General features: G+C 39.4%; 1 protein-coding gene across 1 annotated transcript; it reads left to right on the forward strand.

The window, feature by feature from the left end:
• Positions 1 to 342: 342 nt before the first annotated feature.
• golm1 (golgi membrane protein 1) lies at positions 343 to 20,187 on the forward strand. Its single transcript, XM_017696431.2, has 10 exons — positions 343 to 507; positions 5,571 to 5,738; positions 7,232 to 7,411; positions 9,113 to 9,167; positions 11,897 to 11,999; positions 13,277 to 13,394; positions 13,861 to 14,029; positions 17,436 to 17,573; positions 17,663 to 17,764; positions 19,234 to 20,187. Exons 2-10 carry the CDS (start codon positions 5,607 to 5,609, stop codon positions 19,344 to 19,346), a joined length of 1,110 nt encoding a protein of 369 aa, XP_017551920.1. The 5' UTR covers positions 343 to 507; positions 5,571 to 5,606; the 3' UTR covers positions 19,347 to 20,187.
• Positions 20,188 to 21,288: the final 1,101 nt, after the last annotated feature.

The raw sequence follows: 21,288 nt of genomic DNA on the forward strand, positions 1-21,288 counted from the left end.
TTGTTACTATATAGACAAGATATATTAAACCTAAACATGAAAACAAACAACATACAAAATAAAGAATTATTAATAAATCTAAATAAATATATATATTATTATATATATTATATAAATAAACCACTGGATTTGCAAGGGAGCTCAAAATCATCGCGTGGGTTTTAAACTAGTCCGCATACTGTGGCATTTGATAGCATGGTTTTAACGTTGTGTGGAGGTTTTGTTAGAGATCAGTCTCCACATGGACGCTGCGCTGATTCGACCAAATAGCTCGATTCATTTGCTTTGACCGATTTGTTGCAAAGAATCGGTTGGAAGGAATCGATTCTTTCGCGAGCCGAGTCTCTGCAGCGCCTCTAACGATGCGGGTGAAATGAAAAAGCGCTCTGAGGGAGTGAAAGCTGCGGAGTCTGCTCAGAGACGACCCCTCAGTCAGAGAAAGCGGATTACTGACCATGTCGAGGTTTCCCGGCCTCAGCTGACCTGACCTGGCCGTGTAGTACAGTGGTAAGATCAGTTTTTGTGATAATGCGTCTTTCTGTCCAGCTAAAGCCGAGATGAGGGCAGCCGGGCTGATCGACTCGGTCGGTACCCCGTGTACATGAATCGTGGTGTTAGCTAGGAGGCTAACGGACCGGCCAGCTAGCAGCGTTGTCCGCGGGCGTAGCGCTCGTTTGTTAGCGTATGATTTGGGTTTGCGTACCTGATGTCGAAGATGTAACCTGCAGTGTCTGAACACAGAGAACAGGCACAGCGGGAGGATTTTCTGGCGGCCTCTGCTCTACCAGCGGTATCATTAGCAGAGCGCGCTAACAGCGACTTGTTGACGTGTTGCTTCCTGAAGCCGTTTTACCGTGGTAACCAGTGCTAATCTAACGCTAACGCTAATCTCCTCAGTTATCATGTCGCTGTTGTCGGAACGAAACAATCTCCAAAATGGTAACATAACTTTACAGGAGAAGGGAAAAACATACCTTACTTTAATGTGAGTCAATGGAACCAGACTTTTCCCCACAAGCAGTTCTAGGCCGTTTCTTCTGGTCCATTCGTTATAAAATGTTACAGACAGTGTTAAATGGCAACAGGCACTTTCTCGTTATGTCAAAAACTGAGCGACGACAGAAATGGAGATGCAAGGTTTTGTGCTGAAACTAGTCATTCACAGTTAACGCCATGGCACTTGGTGTCGACGCTTGACACAGAAATCACACGCTGAGCAGCCCGTGAGCCTAAATGTGAAGGACGTGTTGTTTAACTGAGGTTAGCTTACTGTTATTAGTTGACTCACTAGCTGCTGTTACGAGCGAATAACAGAGTTAATGTCTCAGTTTTCTTTTAATATTGCTGTTTTCTGTGTACGATAGGGTCCGTATAGCGGAGCCCCTGTCCTCTTACGGATGGTGCGGTTGTAAAGAACCACTTGGGCTCGTTTTGCTGGGTTTGGTTCCTGTGTTCATTCAGAGACTGAAGCAGAAAACGTCAGATAACCTACCGTGACTAGTTAAGTGAGTAGAGGATGAACTGATCTCGAAAGGAATAAGGTCAAAGACAAAGAAACCTTATTTTCAACATTTTAAGCAAGATTAGTGTTTTTATTTTTTTTATGTGCACTTTAGAGTCAAAAAGGAAAAAGCGCTCCATGCAAAAGTTTGAGCACGCCAAGAGATTTGAGCTCTCGGATACCCTTTTCCGAGGTCTTTGCCTGTTAGGGCTGTGGCTTCTTCGTGGGCATTGTTAGGAAAGGCTAGGTGGTGCAAATTTCAAAGATTTATAAATACTCAGATTTCTCAAACCTTGTCCCAGCAATCAGCAGCCATGGGCTAAGCAGCTACCTGGCACTCTGAAAATATAAAATAATTGATATACGCAAGGTTAGCAAAAGAAGACTATAAGAAGACAGCAAAGCGTGCTCAGATAGACATTACCTCAGTTTATCATGTAATTAAGAAATGGCAGTTAGTAGGAGGTCAAGTTGAGGTTTGTGAGACCAAGAAAACGTTCAGAGAGAACTGCTTGTAGGATTGCTAGAAAGACCAATCAAACCCGCTGGAACGGTCATGGTTTGGGCTTTGTGTTGCAGCCAGTGACACCGGGAACATTTCACTAGTAGAAGGAAGAATGGATTCAAACAAATACCAGCGAATTCTGGAAGCAAACATGATATGGTCTTTAAAAAAAAGCTGGAAAGAGAATGGCTTCTACAGCAGGATAATGATCCTAAACATCCTTAAAATCCACAACAGACTACCTCAAGAGGCGCAAGCTTAAGGGTGTCGCACCTCACGGCCCCCCTACAAAAGCAGTGTTGAAAATCTGGATTAGACCTCAAAAGAGTAGTGCGTGCAAGACGGCCAAGAGTCCCGCAGAAATAAAAGCTTTTTGCAACATGGATTGGGTGAAAGTCCTGCAAGGACTGGCTAGAAAAAAAACAAATAGAAGCTGTGGTAATTGCTAAGGGGGTGTGCAGGGTGCCCAGACATTTGCTTACGGCTCTTTTTCCTTTTTTGATATTTTGAAACTGTAAAAGATAAAAAAAAAAAAAAAAAAAAGTAACCTTGCTTATAATATTATGGAAATTTGTCAACTTTAAATTTGTGCATTTTTTGGAAATCAGATCATCTTTTACTCGATTGGCTATGCAACAGCAACTGACCAGGGGTGCCCTAACTTTTGCAAGGAATCAACTCCTCTTTTAACTTGGTTACAGTGTAGTTGTTAACATTCAGTTCCTTTTTCTGTGTTAAATCTCACATAAATTCGGTGATGTTAGTGACCGTTCCTGGACTGTTTTGTGATTAGTCACATATCCACCTGACTCCTGATTTTCATTTCTGTAGAGAAAGATCCCTGAAAGAGGAGAATCAACCCTACAGTCTCCACTTCTTTTACTGATAGAAGCTGGATTTGCTAACGAGTTCTGATGCAGTACAAAAAGTTTCTCATTACAGATTTTTGACCTGCTTTTGTTACTTGAGTTGTTATTTCACCAAAGTAACAACAGTATTATTTAAGTGTGGGTTTAGGCTGCTCTGCCCAGCTCCGCCTACACTGAATATCTCAGAATTGTTTATTTTGTGCATTTTCTGATTCAAATTTCTGAGCTTGAGGTGTTGTTTAAAATAATAATGAGAACAACAGTTAAAAACCTCAATCTGTTTTACTACACAGCAGCTACCTCAGTTTGTCACAGACAGTAAGCAGACCTCCCAGAAACCAGTTGAGAACACTCTGTTTCTAAGAAAACAAGACTGTCGTTCACCTGTCGTTCTACAACCCCAATTCCAATGAAGTTGTGTAAAACATAAAAACCGAATACGATGATTTGCAAATCCTTTTCAACCTATATTCAATTGAATACACTACAAAGACAAGATATTTAATGTTCAACAGATAAACTTAATTGTTTTTTGCAAATATTCAATATACTTATTTTGAATTTGATGCCTGCGACATGTTCCAAAGAATTTGAGAAAGAATTTATGTTTTGCACTACGTCCCAACTTCATTGGAATTGGGGCTGTAGAACTTGTAAAACAAGTCTGAATCTGTTGTTGCAGTGTCATCTAAAACTTCATTTTTTTGTGCTGGATTCTGTTGATTTTCCTGCATTGAAAGCACTTTACAAATGGTACATTTCTTGCACCACCGCTTCTGCTTTGCATTTAGAAGTCAGAACTGTAATGCTGAGCATTGTACCAGTATAATATACAATATTTCAATACTGACACTCAGCTTTGAACTATGTAGCGGTATATTTGATACATTATTTCCATTATAATGCCATTAAAATAGTGTCATCTTGGTTGCAACAAAGTTTTAGTTTTCATTCTGTTTTGTCCACTTTACTCATGGTATAAAGGGGCCTGTCCTATGAAGTGGGATTTCCTTCTTAGCCAGCTTAGTTTGATCTAACTCTTGGTTTCCAGTCTCACGACAGAGGATCACTGTTTACCAGAATACATCGTCATGGCAGCTTACACTGCAGGCTTAACCTGCTCCAACACAAGTTAGGACCAGATTCCAGATCGTAAATGGCTCTTAGGACACCGTCTCAGATAGGTGACCCTCCAGTCCTTCAGTCATCAGTTACTAGTTATTGAGTTGTTTGACTGAACTTATGCACTTAACATAATAACAAGAGCTTTGATGTTTGGGCCAGACAGTCATGTCTCAAAAGCTTTTCAGCTGAGGAACAAGAAATAGCGCATAAATATAAAAACATAAGAGTGACCGCGGCAAGAGTGTTGCCTTTGTTTTTTTGCTGCTATAATTGATTTGCTTTGCTCAGATGTTTGGAGGTTTGCCACAAACATCACTCTTCCCTGTGCTTTTATGTGCATTTTGTGAAGCTGAATTCTGGACCCAGTCTTTTACCTAAGCATGCCTTTAGGCCCTGACGGTTAACTACAGTGTATTGTTTGCTGTGTGCCTCAGGTTGATTTAAAAGAACAGTAAAAAATACAAAAAAAACCCTTATAAACAGCGGGTCTCCATTTTTGTGCCTCTGTGACATTTCCAGTATGGTGTAAGGCTACCTGTCATTTTTAAGAGAAGAAAACAGAAGAAAAAAGTCCAATTAATTCAAGCTGTGTCAGGTTTGTAAGACAGTCTCTTAGTATAGATTTAAAGCGCTTGGGAAGCATGTATTCATTAACTATATTATGCATGCAGGTGGGTGATATCACAATGTTATATATTTGCCATACATTTTCACAATACACGATGGGTCATATTTTTTCAGATATTTGAAAAAATAAATATAAAAAACAATGTATAAAATTATGAATACGATGAATTTCAATATTTGGCACACTGCATTGCATTTGAATCCAGTTAAATGGGACTAATTTGCTCTAGTTATAAAGTAACATGCAGTTAGTCAGTGTTCACAAAGTGTTGACGTTCTCCACGAGATGTTCAGAAAAGCATATTGTATTGTGTTTTGATATAAAGTCATGATATTGTCATATTGCCCACTCATAATTATGGGTAACTTAATTCACAGTGTTGGATGGTTTTAATTTGGAAATGCTGGTGCTGTTGAATTTTATCAAGGCTGCGCAGCATTACATCTCAGATTAATTCTACAGGTCCTGCAGGACTAAACAAACCCATATGTTTTGTAGTTGGGAAGTTAAATGAGGCTGTGCCCCTGAGCTTCCTGTACTAAAGCAGTTCACTAAACACATTGGGCAAAATTAGTGAAAGGCCAGTAAAGTGCGCTTCTTTGATCTCTGTAATCTAAGGTGTTACAGGCCTTTGTAAATCTGCAGCATGCTATCAGGATGGCATTTAAGGCAGTTAAGGCTTTAGCCTTGGACAAATCAAACAGCAGACAAGCCAAGTTAGGCTGCAGATCCATTTACTCCCATGCAAATCAGGGAAGCTCCACCCTCTCCTTTGAATAAAGTTTGGCACAGGAGTGTCAAGATAGCAACAAAGAGTGCTTCAGTTTGGTATTTGTGGTGGTTCTCACCCACTCACAATAGGACCTTTAAGTGCCACGGACGTGACATGTTTTCCCCTTTCACCAGGAGGAAGTGTCTTTATCTTTGTTTCTCTGATTTTAGGGCCGTCTCTGACTGTGTGTTGCTTGGATCTGTGTGATGATGGGGGCTCTGGTGAATGGCCGTCGGGGAGGTCGCTCTCCATCTTTGCTCATGGCTGCTCTCATCGCCTGCATCCTTCTGCTGGGCTTCAACTACTGGGTGTCCAGCTCAAGAAATGTGGAGCTACAGGTTTGTGTGTGTGTGTGTATATATATATAATATAATAGGTTTGTATTTTATACATGTAATAGGTGTTGAAGATGCTGGTACCCTTTAACTCGGATTCATTCATAGCTCCTGTTACTAAAACCAAGAGCCAAAAACGGAAGGAAATTTAAAATGAACCGTATTTTATTTAATCTTATAACTATATACAAATGGAGCTGCAAGTATACAAATAGAACCGATTGCTTTGATATTTTATATATATATATATATATATATGTGTGTGTGTGTGTGTGTGTGTGTGTGTGTGTGTGTGTGTGCTCTTTATTACTTACACCTTTCTTGTACCTACACATTTTTTAACCATGCATTCACACCGGCTGTGGCGGCGTCCACAGACACAACACAGAGCAGAATGATGATGATAGGAATTGAGAATTGAGCAGCATAGTACACACTTTATCTTTGCCACTGTGAAACGGTACGCTCTATTTTTGGTTCCTAAATAATTGTTCCCACTACAGCTGGAATAGTGGTGTCAGTGTGTTCGCTGCAAATAGACTGTAATCACAAAGACCGAAAAGCATTCTCACAAAATGACTACACAGACACAGGGATTAAATAAAAATAAGCACACCAGGACTTTTATTTCTTGCGGGAATGCATCTGATTTGTGCTTCGCATCAGTAAAGTCATGGCAAGTTCAGAAACGCCGACAGGCGATGACTGACCAGCGAATTGGGCAACGAGAGGTGAAAAGTCACTGCTGAAAAAGGATTGCTGGAGTCAAATCAACACAGTTTTTCTCCAAACTATATTAACTCTGATCTCTGGGATACAATACATACATTGCATTCCAAAAACCAGAAAGATCTCTAATGCTGTGTTGTCATATTTGTGCCTCATATCAGTATGTGACCAATGGTGGCAGAAGGCCATGCAAACATTGGCATAGTGACAGCGTTACCAGTGAAAATGGATGATTATCAGAGGAGGGCTGTAGCACTGTAGATTTGTCTTTTTCCACCCTAAAAATCAGGTCACTCTAAACTCTTTTATTTTGTTTTGTGTAATACTCTGTTCATCTGTATTTCAATAACCTTTGGAATCCAGCCCCCCCCCAAAAAAAAATTATCCAGTTTATTTAACCGCTGCAGTAGGTGACAAAAAAATGGGAAAATTCTTTAAAAAAAAAACAAAAAAAAAACAGAACATTACTGCTAGAATTTTCCTTTGAGGCTCCATTTAAAACAACAGAATAACACAGCATTACAGAACAGACCTTAAGCATCCAGTCGGACCACAGGCTCTACATTTTTAGTGGCCAAAATATGAAATAATGTTTGCCAATTGTCGGACCCCTGGTTTCCAGTCTCCTGTCCTGTAGACCATCTGCTCTTTACAGTTTTGTGTTTTTTCCTTCCTCTCTAACACTGTAACCTCATGTATCAGTAAGGTAGTGCATTTATGTCCCACTGCAGTTGTTCTTGATTCTAATCAGATGTGTCTGTGTTTAGGCGAAGTTGTTGGAGCTGGAGGAGCGTGTGCGGCAGGCGTCCGCCGAGAGGGAGCGGGAGCAGATGGGAAGGAGCGAGGCAGAGAAGCAACTGCGCCAACAAACAGAGCAATTCACCCTCATGGAAAACAACCACCATAAACAGCAACAGAGCGCCCAGAGCATGTGGGAACAAGAGAAGGTATCCCCACACATCAGGTTAATGCACAGGGGGCTGCTTAGGATTAGAGTGCAGTCACAGATACGCTCAAATACCCTAGAGGCCCCATGAGCGCAAAACACCATATGCTGACACCATAATTAGATATAATGGAAAGATGCTGTGTCAAAATGGAGTCCTAACTCCAGATCTAAGCAGAGTCAAAAATAGACATGTCCCACCACTCTGTAGTTGTGTACGTATGGAAATGTAACCGTGGGACCTTAAAATAGTCACTGAGTGCGTTTACATGCACGTAATAATCCGATAATTGCAGAAAATCAGATTTTGTCAGTAATCTGACCAACAATTTTGCTTGTAATTGAGTAATCAGATATTGGGGAAACTCCAGGTCTACATGAGTCAGACAGTAAACAGTTTTCTGATATTCAACTGGCCTATTAATTTTACAGAAGACATGTTGTAAACATAATGTAAAACTCAAACTTCATACCACAGCTTTTTTTTTTTTTATTCCGCCACTTTACCTGAAAATATGAAATTGCGTCATTGAGACGATGAAGAATATTCAAAATCTTTATTTCGTGTTGGTGTCAGCACCACTCACCAACAACACCAACAGTGTTTTGCTGCCATCTCACGACATGCACAGACTGAGAAATCCAATAGAAATCTGCTTAAGAGTTTGCCCTGAGAAATCTGATTACTGAGCTAAAACTGAGCTCTCTTTATTGGATTTCTTAGATTTCTAGATCAGAGTATGGTGTTTACATGACCATTTGAATAATTGGATACCTGCAGAAACCCAATTATGATTGGATTGTTGAGTGCATGAATACGCGTGTGCACTGTTCAGTTCACAATTGAGTCTAACAAGTTTCACCTAAGCTGTTTTAGATTGACAGCTCTGCTTTCACAAGCCTCCACTGCACACTTAGGCACTGATTATGTGATAGAGTACCTCCTCAGGGTGTAGCTAATAAACAGTCACAATATCCACAGCATAGCAGAAGGAGGGGCAGACGGAGAACTTTATCCCTCATGAAGGTGATAACGCGGAGCATAGACAAGGAAAAATGTTCAGCTTGTGTGATTGTGAAGTATAACGCACGAAAACATGCCAAACCAAAGAACCCAGCGTTGTTTAACAAGTGGCCGGCAAACTGCTAATAGGCTAAAAGGCATATCCGGTAATATTCAGAATTAAGCTTTAAGTTTAAATATTTACTAAATAATTCACTGTAACAGTGGAACATGCAAAGTAAAAAAATCTTGAATGTCTGTGAAAGCTTTGTCTGAAGACTGTATGTAGACTCGAGCCATAAAGTATTGAAAAGTATTGAAAAAAAAAATAGCTTCAAGCTAACTTATAATGTAAAATCTCATGTGTGAAACATGTACAAGGCATGTACAAGATAATCATATGCTGTATCATATGTTTTAGCTGCTTCATGGCTCTTAGTAAAGGTGTTCGTGCTCAGTGGCAGGGTTCTCAACTCCAGTCCTGGCAGCTTATAGTCCTGTATTGTGTTGATGCAAATACCTCTGAAAGTGTTGTAGGAGCTCTGGAATGTTCTCTGTTCTTTCTTTCTCCTGTTTGGAGGAAATTATATTATTGTGTTATGGTTTTTATTTAGGCAAAACAATGCTTTGCATATCTCTGTGTTGTGTCAGTGCCCTGCATGAATACGCTGTAGTATTTATAACATCGCATTGTTACAGGGGAATCTACTGCTCAACATTTCCACCGGTGCCAAAACTGTTCAAGAGATGAAAAGTAAGTGTGACTATCTCTCCATGTTCTGGTTCCATTTCTGGCTGTCCCAGCAAACAAGGTGTCTGCATGGGGCAGTTGGACCAGCTGTGCATAAGTTCAAATGTAGGCTTGATATTATGCAAGTAAAGTCTTAAGTTCAGGTTACTAAATCAAAACTGGTCGTACCACACAGACTAGTTTTAACATTGAGCTTAGTAGTCATTGAATGCATTATAAGGCCATGGGTATAAAATTAAGCACATCAACGCGGGTTGCACTGAAGAGCTCAGTGACCTTAAATGTGGCACCTTTCGTGAAATCTCTGTTCTGCTAGATCAGCGGTAAGTGTTATTATTGTGAAATGGAAGCATCTAAGATTAACAGCAGCGCAGCCATGAAGCGAAAGACCATGTAAACTCACTGCAGCTTGTAAAAATGGCCTATCCTCTGTCTCATCGCTCACTAGACTTCCAGACTGCCTCTGAAAGCCATATCTGCTTATTAACCATGTCGGGAGCCTCATGAAATGGGTTTTCATGGTCAGTCAGCTGCAAACAAACCTAAGATCACTATGTGCAGTGCCAAGTGTTGGCTGGAATTGTGTCAAGCACATTGCCACTTTACTCTGTAGCAGTGGAAACTCTGGAGTGATGAATCATGCCACTGTCTGGCAGTTTGATGGACGAATCTGGATTTGGGGGATGCCAGGAAAACTCTACCAATGAGAAGACAATGCCAACAGTAAACTTTGGTGGAGGAGGTATAATGGGTGGCCGCACGGTGGCGCAGTGGGTAGCACTGTTGCCTCAGCAAAAAGGGCCTGGGTTGGATTCCTGGCCGGGCGATCAGGGTCCTTTCTGCGTGGGGTTTGCATGTTCTCCCCGGGTCTGCGCGGGTTTCCTCCGGGTTCTCCAGTTTCCTCCCACAGTCCTAAGATATGCAGTCAGGCCAACTGGACATGCTAAATTGCCCCTAGGTGTGCATGTGTGAATTTCTGTCTGTCTGTCTGCCCTACAATGGACTTATGACCTGTCTAGGGTGTATCCTGCCTTCCACTGCTGGGATAGGCTCCAGCTCCCCCTGTGACTCAGAAGGATAAGCGGCTAAGAAAGTGTGTGTGTGTGTGTGTGTGGGTATAATGGCTGGGGCTGTTTTTTCAGGGTTTGGGCTCGGCCTCTTTGTTCCACTGAAGAGGGATGTTAGCGATGCATGCAAAGACATTTTAGATAATTACATGCTTCCTACTTTGTGGCAGCAGTACCCTTTCCGGTGCCCCTGTTCACAACGCGAGGTCCGTTAAGGCATGGTTTGGCGAGTTTGGTGTGAAGGAACTGCACAGAGCCTTGACCTCAACTCCACTGAAAACTTTAAGGATGAACTGGAACATTGATGCCTAGCCAGACCCTCTTGTCCAACATCAGTGCCTGACCTCACAAACGCTTTTTGGACTGAAAGGGCACAAATTCCCACAGACACACTCCAAAATCTGTTGGCAAGCCTTCAGTAGAATGGAGGTTTAATGGTGCACCATATAGGTGCAGAGGGGTGCCAACTACATATTGATGTCCATGGCTTTGAAATGAGATGTCCAGCAAGCTCATATAGGTGTGATGGTCAGGTACATACTTTTGGCCATATTGTGTGTTTACGCCTACCACATAAAGTAGAGAAAAACATGGCTCGAAAAGGCTAATGCCTAAAGTTACTTCTTTGCTAAAATAATGCTGTGTGCTGTAGTTTTACTTTCAGCTTTCATAACAGAAATCGTTGTCATTCAGTACACAACAATTTTTGCACAGAATGCAGAAAAAGCTGTGCTCCATTAGTAAAGGTTATTATTGTAGTAACTGAAGTGACTTAGTAGAGATTTAAACACATACTTATGCAAAATTGTCTTAAAACTCACCTGTTCAAATTAGCCTAATCTCTCTGTTGATGTTTTTTTTTTTTTATTTAACCCTACATTTTGTACAGTGTCCTTGAGTGTTGAGAAAGGCGCTTTTAAATTAAATTTTATTATTATTATTATTATTATTATTATTAAATTGGTGAACCTTTTTTAGCCCATGCACATTTCAGTGGAAACAACACAAGCAAAATTAGTTAGCTGAAACTCTATCATTAGCCAACAAAACAGTTTTTCTCTTTTAGGGAGTAAAGTTTATTTTTAGCATATTCACAGCACATGCTTAGAGTTTTCTGAGGAACTTGTTTAGTAATACTAACCCTTTTTTTTTTTTTTTTTTTTTTTACTTCTATGGGATAATAGTTCTTAGATTAGTGTTAGATTACAATGTACATGGTCATCTGACACTGAATAACTCGAGATGCAGGGGCGTGATTTACATTAACATCAACTTCTGTTGAGCGCATTACCAGAGATGCGCCGGGGGGGGGTGGGGGGTTTAATGCACAATTTTTATTCATTTGATGATTTTTTTTTTTAATTTGGCAAATAAACACATTGTGTATTAATGTGCTGCAGCAGTGTGTTCTCTGTAAAGGTTGTGCTAATTTATTTTTGCTTAAGCAAAGTAAAATAAAGGTCATTTGACCAGACTTTGGTCTACTTTTGTTGGTGTGATTTTCATTTTGAGAAGTTTTTTTTTATATATATTTGGTGTACCACTACTGTACATTAGTCTTATATTACATTTGTATTTAGCTTTATTTAACAGACATTCTTAACAAATATTATATTCACTTTGATTATTTTCTGTTATTTTCTGTAATTAATTCTCTTGTTCTAGACCAGATGAAGACACTGCTGGAAGACCTCAGTAAGGTGCAGAAGGACATGCAGTCATGTGAGAGTAAAATGAACACACTGAATAAGAAACTCACCTACGACATGTAAGTCTGATAAAATGAAGTTTAGGTTAAGCTTAATTCCACATGTCACGGTGCCATGTGTACTTACTATTAATTCCATTTTTAACTATTCCTTCAGTGTTGGGTATCCAGCAAATACATTACGGGTAACTTTTGTCAGTTTGGTGCGTTAAGTTTAGCTGTGTGTAGTATTATTGTGTGACCAGTATCGGTATATTGATGCATATTGTTACATGAACCATATATCGCCCAGCACTATGCCACAGTACTTTGTAATCCATCCTTCTGTTGTGACACATTTGGACTTGCTAAGTAACTAAAAATGTGAACTTTCAACTTGGCTCAACTGAGCCAAAAGTGACATGAGCATACATTTTACAACTTACCCCATAGGTAGGGTTGGGGGGTTTAGAGGGTAACAAGTTGACGCAGACAGTTTGTTCAGTACACATCTATGTTGTTTGAGCCACACAGGTTTCCCAACCTGAATGTGTAAAATATACAGATCAAAATAAATATCACTAATAAGAGAGAGTAAGTCAAACATTTGATCATGGTGTAGAACAGTAAATACTTTTCACATTCATGGTGTGTTGATTAATTTTTTTTAATCTAATCCAAAAAAAGTTCCAAACAAACCCTTTTGAATTTATATGAAGGGGAAAATAATTAAATTAATAGTTTACTTTGTATGGGTTAGTTGTAACAGTGTGATAAACTAACCCCACTATATAGAGTCTGTACCTAATGCAACTGTTTTGGCACCTCTGGTCAAATTAGATGTTTTATTGGTTTTGTAATATAACACATCTTCTACAGAGAATGCACTTCTACACTTTTTAACGCCGTATTTTGAATTTGAACATAAAATGTAGCCTGTGTAAAAGTTACATTATATATTTTAAGTTTCATTTTCCTACAATATGTGAAACAATTAATATATAACTATAAAGCCATAAAGCAAATAAATAGAAATTGTGCTGTAAAATTTGTAGAGAAATGCCATATTTGAGTTTGTTCCATGTAAAGGATGTGTGAACTTATTTTCACTAAAATAAGGTGTGTTCAGGCTTTTGCGAACAATTGTAAAATAATTGTTGAATTCTGTAAAATACACAGCTCAGTAATCAAAAACACTGTCATGGTACAAAAACTGGATGAATTGTGAGAAATATCTGGACAATTGCTGTCAAAAGTGACCACCTGAACCAGTTTAACTACATAAATGGGGTAAGATGTCACAAGTTCAGCACAAGGGGTGTGTGTGTGTGTGTGTGTGTGTGTGTGTGTGTGTGTAGGACTCAGTGTAACGCCCAGATCTTGGCCCAAAAGGAAGAATGCAATGAAAAGATAGCAGCAGCCAAACAAGAGGTGCAGAAGAAGTATGAGAAGCAAACTTCAGCAGGAGCTGTTCAGGTAAACCAGCAGCTCCCACTGTAGCTTTGTCAGAGATGAACAAATTATTCCTCCCAGTTGACTGATAAACACTGATTGACACTACTAAAGACTAAGGAATCCCCTGTTATCAGTCAGTGGTTAATTAACTAACAAACCTAAAATCATGGACTGACTCAAATTAACAAACATATAATTTCCAGAAAACCCAGAGTTGTAGGTGCAAGTTGTGCTCTTGCACCATCCTATGTGCAATTCAAATATGGTCCTTAAGTTGAGTGAAAAGCTTGTTTATTCAAATATCAACTGGTTATTAGTAATTAAATGAACAAAAGCGCTAGTCGAACATTTGTGTCTTAGCTGGTTAACGGTTAATCGGTTAATCGTTAACATCCCTGCTAAAGATGTTAAAGCGCAGTTCTTAGCCTTTGCATGTTTTCATGAAAATGAATGTTCAAGACTATCTCCCCTTCTTTCTCATCTGCAGGGTGCTGTTATCTCCACTCAGAAGGCCACTGTCTCCAGGTCTGCATCTGAAGTTCCAGCTGGGAATGACTCCGATAAAAGCGCCAGTGAACGCTTAAACACAGAACCAGCTCCAGAACTGAAGCACAAGATTGATAAGCATCTCAAATCTGAGATATTTACACGCAGAGGTAGAACTTAGTCTACTAAATAAAATGCTACCGATTTCTTTCTGTAAATACTTAGTTGGTGGGAGATATTGGTGTGTGAACTGAATTTCCGTTAGGTTTTGGGTCTGTTGCTGTCAGCCGAATGACCATTCAGGGATGACGTGCACGGCACAATTTTGTGTTGTTTTTTTTTTTGTTTTTTGTTTGTTTGTTTGTTTAAGTATACTGTCGGTTTGATAAATTGAGAAGCAGTTGAGTTAGAGCCGGGTAACCTCTGTGGTTGCAGCAACAGGGCTTATAAGTCAGTGGTAACTTTTTAAGATTAGCTGAATTTTATATATATATATATATATATATATATATATATAAAAATAATGAAAGTAAGCTGATTTTTTTCCTAAGACCAGGCGTAAGAAATTCTAGAGCATCTAGCCTATGGTAACCACTGTTAACAAGCTAATTCATTGCTTGGGTGTGAGAACAATATAGTACATAAAAATATATATAAAATATACATTTCTCTGATAGATTAATGGAATGTGTTGCATGCAACTGTTTTTAAACTGGTTTGTAAAACAAAAAAGTAGGGATGTGCCGATTCAAGTTTTTCTGCTCCCGATCCGAGACATTTAATATTGACCAACTTCCGATATCAATTCTTAGTCCGATATTTATCGTATATTTTCCTAGATAATACTATTGCACAGTGCACAATTCAAGTCCATTACAGTTTGATTAAAATCAGTCCAGTGTATATGCTTCGCAACTGAATTGTTCTGCAGTGCATTAAGAAAAACATTGTCTGCGTCCAAGCTATACCATTAAGTGCAGCAGTGTAGTAGTAAAACTAGAGCACTCAAAATGAGTAATATAATTATAATTCCACTTTAAAGTGTTGTAATAGCTTAACATTCACAATCATGACAAATACCAAAATTCCACCTAGTGCAGCATCGTAGTATACAAAAATGAAAAATCAGAAATCTCAATTCCACTTAAGTGGTGTAGCAGCTTAACTTGAACATGTAAAAAAACAATATACATTTCCATTTATTTGAGCAACAGAATTATAGCAAAATAATAAAGCTGCATTGTACTTTTCTTTATTATCTGGGAAGGCCAGTTCTTCAAGTGCTTTTATTGGACTGGCTACAGTTTTTCCTTTCTCTTATTCAGTTTTGTGCACTCCAAATGAAGTGAAGGGTTTTTTGAGGAAAAGTAGCATCTCTGCCGTGTTAGGTGACCGCCACGGTTCCTCTTCTCATCAGTGTCGTTTGAGACTGGACTAAAGAGTCGCTCACTGTCCACACTTGTATTGGGGGCACAGAGAAACGTGTTTGCAATAGCAGCCAGTGAGGGACATCGAGACGCAACACCGGCTTTTCATCAAAAGTCGAGTCAATCCAGTGCGCTGTGAGGCGAAGTAATGATGGGGAAACATCAGAACTCCAAATGTCGGTGGTAAAGCTAACAGCACTCACATCTGATAAAAGACCTCGAACGTGCTCACAAGCCTTGTTGTAAAGCTCCGGTATGGCCGTGTCTGTAGGGCGTAAAGACCGCAAAAACCTGTTTTCTACCTAAGCCATAGGCTTGTCATCCAAAGTGATGAACTCGGTTACTCTCAGTAATCTTTTTGGCCACGTCTCTGTCTTGAGAAAATGTCTCTGTTTGCTCTAGTGTGTGTTGCTTTGGTGCAGCCTTTGCCTGAGTTACTCGAGTAAACTCGCTGTATTCCACTGAGTGTTTACTTTTTAGGTGCCGTATCAGCTCAGTTACTACTGCGTCACAAAATGATAGGATTGCATACGTTACACGTGACTGTTGGACCGGTTTCGTTCTCCACTTTATTTTATCCACACAGTATCACAGTATTTCCACAGGCCAGACATTTTAGCAGCATTCTGCCACAAATAGCACTCTCTGCCATGACACCCATGTGACCACTGACGTAAAACACAGGATCGGGCACAGATTCATGCTCAGTTAAGCCGATGCCGATCAGTTAAAAATGCCTTGATCGGGCCCGATACTAATCTTTGAGATCGGATCGGGACATCCCTACAAAAAGGTTGCATACATGGTTCTCAGTGGTTAAGCCTGTCTAACACCCGTCCACCGCTCTGTCCGAGCTTCTGATTTTGGTATCGCACTCCTGTTGAAAATTTGCCACTGCAGCAGCCCTGCCTTTCAATACTTTAATGAAACACAATTTGTTTATAAACTGTTGACTTGCTGAGTCGTTCTAGCAATTATTGAGGCTAAACAAGACTGGGTCATGCCCTTTTGGGGACAAGTTTACATTTATATTTCAAGACCGCTCAGTTCTTTCTCCCACAGAGAGCAGAAACAAACAATAGTATAGTGTTAGAACCCTCAACTGGCCCAAACAACCCCCTCAACCCAAGTATCAGTGCTGTGTATCTGTGATCGAGAGACTTCAAAAAGTACAGAACGTTCTTAGATGATCTAAAATGGTCATACAGAGACAGCATGAAACCAATCCAACACATTCATATATTTATTTAGATTGATTTTATTTTTTAATTGATTAATAAAGGTAAATGTATTACTTCATTGAAAATCACTGAACTGAGAGGGAGCTGTAAATGTTCTCATACATTATAAAACTTGGCGAAGCCAAAGTGGATGTTTGTTGTTTTGTTTATTTATGGTCAGAAATGCCTTCCATGCATTTGGTAGTGATTGTAAAACATAGCTTTCTGACGCAGTGCAGAAAAGAGTTATATTACTTATATTACAACTGGTGGACAAAAAGACGATTATCAGCTGTAGAGCTTCTGTCCTTGTGATATTGCAGCAGGGTTTTATGCCATTTGATCCAAATATGTTCATGTACAAACTGTAAGTTAAGATACAAGTGATCAGTATTGGCTTGAAACCATTGAAACCCACGTTGAGGTTTGCAACTTTAGAAAGCAGTCACATGATCGTGAGCTGAATGATGTCATTGATCACATTTTTTTTTCTTTAAACTAGAAAGGAAAACAAAAAATAGGTGGGACTGATGGTGCTAAGTAAAAGCAATACAGTGGTTTTATTCTGTATTATCTTTTTTATACTTCATCCTTGATGTAGTTTCTAATTGAGCTTATCCACATTAGCTATGTGGGCTCATAAAAATACTTGTAGAAAATACTCAAGGCTTCCAACCTCTCTTAGGTTAGGCTTCTTTAGAACCTCTGTTCGAACCACTTCTGTCATGTTGGATAAAACCAACAGCTTATAGGCTAAAAACAATATCAGTTAATGATGAACCTCTTTTCTGCCAGTCGAAGGTGAGGTGGAGTTTGTGCTCTCTGTGAAAATATTGCGTACACCACTGTCAGTGTCAGATTCTTCGTTCATGTGACCATCCCTGGCTAACGTGTGTTTTATCTCTCTCTCTTACTGTCTTGCTTTTAAGCTGAAATGACTGGGGAAACTTCAGACAAGCCATCCACCTCCAAACCCTCCAATCAGAACATGACTCTGAGCAGTCTTGCCAATGATGAGACCCTGGAAGGAGTGATGGACATCAAAGGAGGAGACCTAAAGGCTGCAGGTAGAAACGGCTCAACTGTGTTGCCCACCTTTTCAACTGAAATGCAAACTCCCACTTAAACACTGCTCACAGTCTTTTCCCCTGTGCAGATGCTCTGCTGGACGCTGCGGTGAACAGAGAGGGGAAGGAAGATGATGCTATAGAATATGACAATGAAGGCGAGATTGAGAAACAACTGTCCAAACTCAAAGGTGCACATCTTTTCACAAAACAAAATCGATCCGAATCAAAAAATCGAGGTGGTTTCCAAAATTCTCAAACAGGATCAGATTGGACAATATCAAAATAAACAAATTTCCCACCATTTGAATGTAATTGCTATTTCTTATTGTCAGTGTTTTAACTGTAGTCATAATTTGCAGGTCCAGTCAGAGTGGAAAAACGGCTTTTGCACTTTGCCAAGTTTGTTAACACAGTGTTCTGCAACACCCTTTAAATTTGTGGTACTGCTGCCACCATCAGGTGAAAGGAAAAAATGCAACATATTTCTTAGTAGATACTTTGGACAGCCCAGTTGTATTCAGGCAGGATAACTTTTACATGAGGAGGTGGGCTAATGTTTATGACTGATTTCATGTTCGTTAAAACATCAGCATTATTGCAAAATTACAACTGATATGAGAGTAAAGCGACAGGCGATTTTAGACGATAGGTGTTGTTTCGATTCCTTCACATGCAACAAACACGTCAAACACATGCAAGTTTGGCACAGTGGGTAGCACTGACACCTCATGGCAGGAAGGGCCTGGGTTTGATTCCCCAGCCAGGCGACCAGGGACTTTTCTATGAGGAACATGTTCTCCCTGTGTTTGCCTGGGTTTCTTTCTGGTACTCCAGTTTCTTCCCACAGTCCAAAGACATGCAGTCAGGCCAATTAGAGAAGCTAAATTGCCCCTAGGTGTAAGTGTAGTGTGAATGTATTTGTCTGTGTGTCTGCCCTGCAGTGGACTGGCAACCTGTACAAGGTGTATCCAGCGTGACCCAAAAGGATAAGTGGCTTAGAAAGTGTGCGTGTGTGTGCGTGTGTGTGCGTGTGTGTGCGTGTGTGTGCGTGTGCGTGTGTGTGTGCGCGCACAGGCATATGTGTTTCTATTTATAAACCCATATCTTCAGTTTGAAATTTTCAAATAAAGGCTGCTTTCTCGTTTATATGAGATGAGCACTGCTGATTAAGTCTTAATTACTAGTGGGAAACACTGAGCGTGTTTATGTGCACTTATGTAATAATAACTGCAGATAATCAGATTTTGTCAGTGATCTGATCAACGCATTCGTGTGCACTTGGGTAATCAGATAATGGGAAACTCCGGGTCTACGAGTCGGGCTATAATCAGATTTCTGCTTTACAGCCAGCCAATAAACTCACAGAAGACCTATCAAGTCATACTTAGAAACGCCAAAGTCATAATTAGGAAATTCTGACCTTAAGAATTTGATATAGGCTGGGAGAAATTTGAGGGATGCATTCATGAGATTATTTGGATGACTATTGACTTCTAATGTTGGTTAGCACTGTTAGCCTTTCATATAAAATAAAGAAGCAAAATTTGGACACCAAACATACTTTAATCAACTTCATGTAAATTATATTGATTTTTGCCAGATCATTCCATCAGTGTGTTGACCGATGGTGATTTGTTTGCTTGTTGTGTTTGTGTAGATGATAAAACAGCTGTACAGGAGTTTGACGAGGATCTGGCGGACTACAATGGCGACGACGACAATGAGCCTGAGTTCGAAGCAGACAAACAAGCAGAGCTTGCCGAAATATAAGAGACTTGCACGTCTGACAGAGGTTACACTCCCTTCAGCGCAAACCTCAGTGCCCCTGCTGGGCCGGTCAGTGAGCGGCAGCTCCATCCAGTAATGAAAGCAACAGTAACTTCTGCCCAACTGAACGTGGTGAAGGGTTTGCAGCACACAAACATATCACCAAACTGAACATGGTTTTATGTGTTACAGTCTGTAGATAGCTTCTGTTGAAAGCAGGCTTTGTAAGTACAGCCTTTTGATCATTCCAGAGACCAGGCTAAACTGAATGTATGTACAAGCTATACATTTATGCCTTTAAATCGCTTACTTGAAATATTGATCCACTGTGCTACATTTTCTTGGTCTGAAATCAGCAAACTATTGAAACAGTGCAACATTTCAGTTCATAGCTCAGTTAGAAATGGTTATTTTGTACAAAATTTGAAAATGTCTTTAGGTGGGTCCAGGATTTTATATGGTTTTAAAAGCATATTAATCTGTTCTTCTTTCTTAAAACTTTCAGCATTTAACATAGCTTAGTACCTGTTCAGTCATGCTGAAGGACTGTTCAATATGAATCAGATCTTCCAGTAGAAGGTTACTGTAACTCTGAATGAAGTTGTTACTTTTGCTGGAAAGAAAAAAAAAAATTGTGGAATGTTTGATCTGCTTTGATTTTGAAGATGGAAAACTGGAACTTTTTTCTAAGACGGTTTAGTTTGTGATTTTTCTAATGATGTTTAAATTTTAGCTGCATCTTCTCTCTTTTGCAATGTATATTTTGCGGTTGCGCATTTTCAAGAGGTTTTGTTTCTGAAATGTTTTTAAAACTGTGATTGTCAATAAAGCCTAACAAAACGGTCTTCAGTTTCATGTTCTATAATCTCAGTCCTACAGTGGCCATCAGGTTTTCACTTGTTTGATGACAAGGATTCACCCTCTCTTGCGAAAATGTGGAAAAATGTAAACATCTGAACATATTATATATAATATGTGTATATATATAAATATATTTAATTACTTTCAGTCAGATTTGCAACACACATGTTCTGTCTGGGTCTTCAGGCTTCTGAATGGCTGGTTTATATTTCTTTTGATTGTATCCATCCATCCATCTTGTAGCTAGTTGTCTTTTTCCAAGCACTGTTCCAAGAAACTGGTCTTTTCCAATGAACTTGTTCTTTTGAGAATCTCTCTAAAATAAGAGTTTCAGCTTGTATGTCTGGGCTTTGAGTGAGCAGTGAGGCTTGATTTGGTTGCTTGATTAGCTGTAGCAAATCCATCAAGCTGAAGGTTCAGTGACCAAGTGTTTCAGGGAATTTGCTGGGAATTTTCTGAACAGTATAGCACTGTGTAAAAGTGAAACTTTTTTTTTTTTTTTTTTTTCACTGGAATTTAAAGAGTAGAATTTCCCAGTCAGTGGATTTACATGCATTCAGTAATTGATTTCTGCAGTTCCATAACCATTTAAATAATCAGATAAATGTATACTCTGATTTCTTAGATCGAAGTCTAGAAATCTAATTAAGAAATCCGATAGCTGAATTTTTAGCTCAGTAATCCGATTTCTCAGTTCATGTGAACTCACTCTGATTTCTTTCGGATTTCTCAGTCTGTGCATGAGAGAAGCAAATGGCAAAACCGGAAATAAGTAAGCAGCAACGCACGTCTAGAGCGACACTGAAACCAACTGCATGCTTGACAAAGTGAAGTGTTTAAATTTTCTTCATCTTCTAGATGATGTTCATATTTTCAGGTAAAGTGGCATGAAGTTTGAGTTTTACATTACCTGGATTTTCACATTATCTGATGTAAACACACTCAGTGTAAACACACTGACCGAAAAGAAGAAAACACAAATTTATCAATATTTAATTTGTCCACTCCTTAATTCTTATTGCCACTTTACCTACTCAATCCTTTCAATCTTAAGCTCAATCAATTTTCTAAACTGGACTTGTGA

The sequence above is a fragment of the Pygocentrus nattereri genome, chromosome 29 (genome assembly GCF_015220715.1).
Source record: "Pygocentrus nattereri isolate fPygNat1 chromosome 29, fPygNat1.pri, whole genome shotgun sequence".
Lineage (NCBI taxonomy): Eukaryota > Metazoa > Chordata > Actinopteri > Characiformes > Serrasalmidae > Pygocentrus > Pygocentrus nattereri.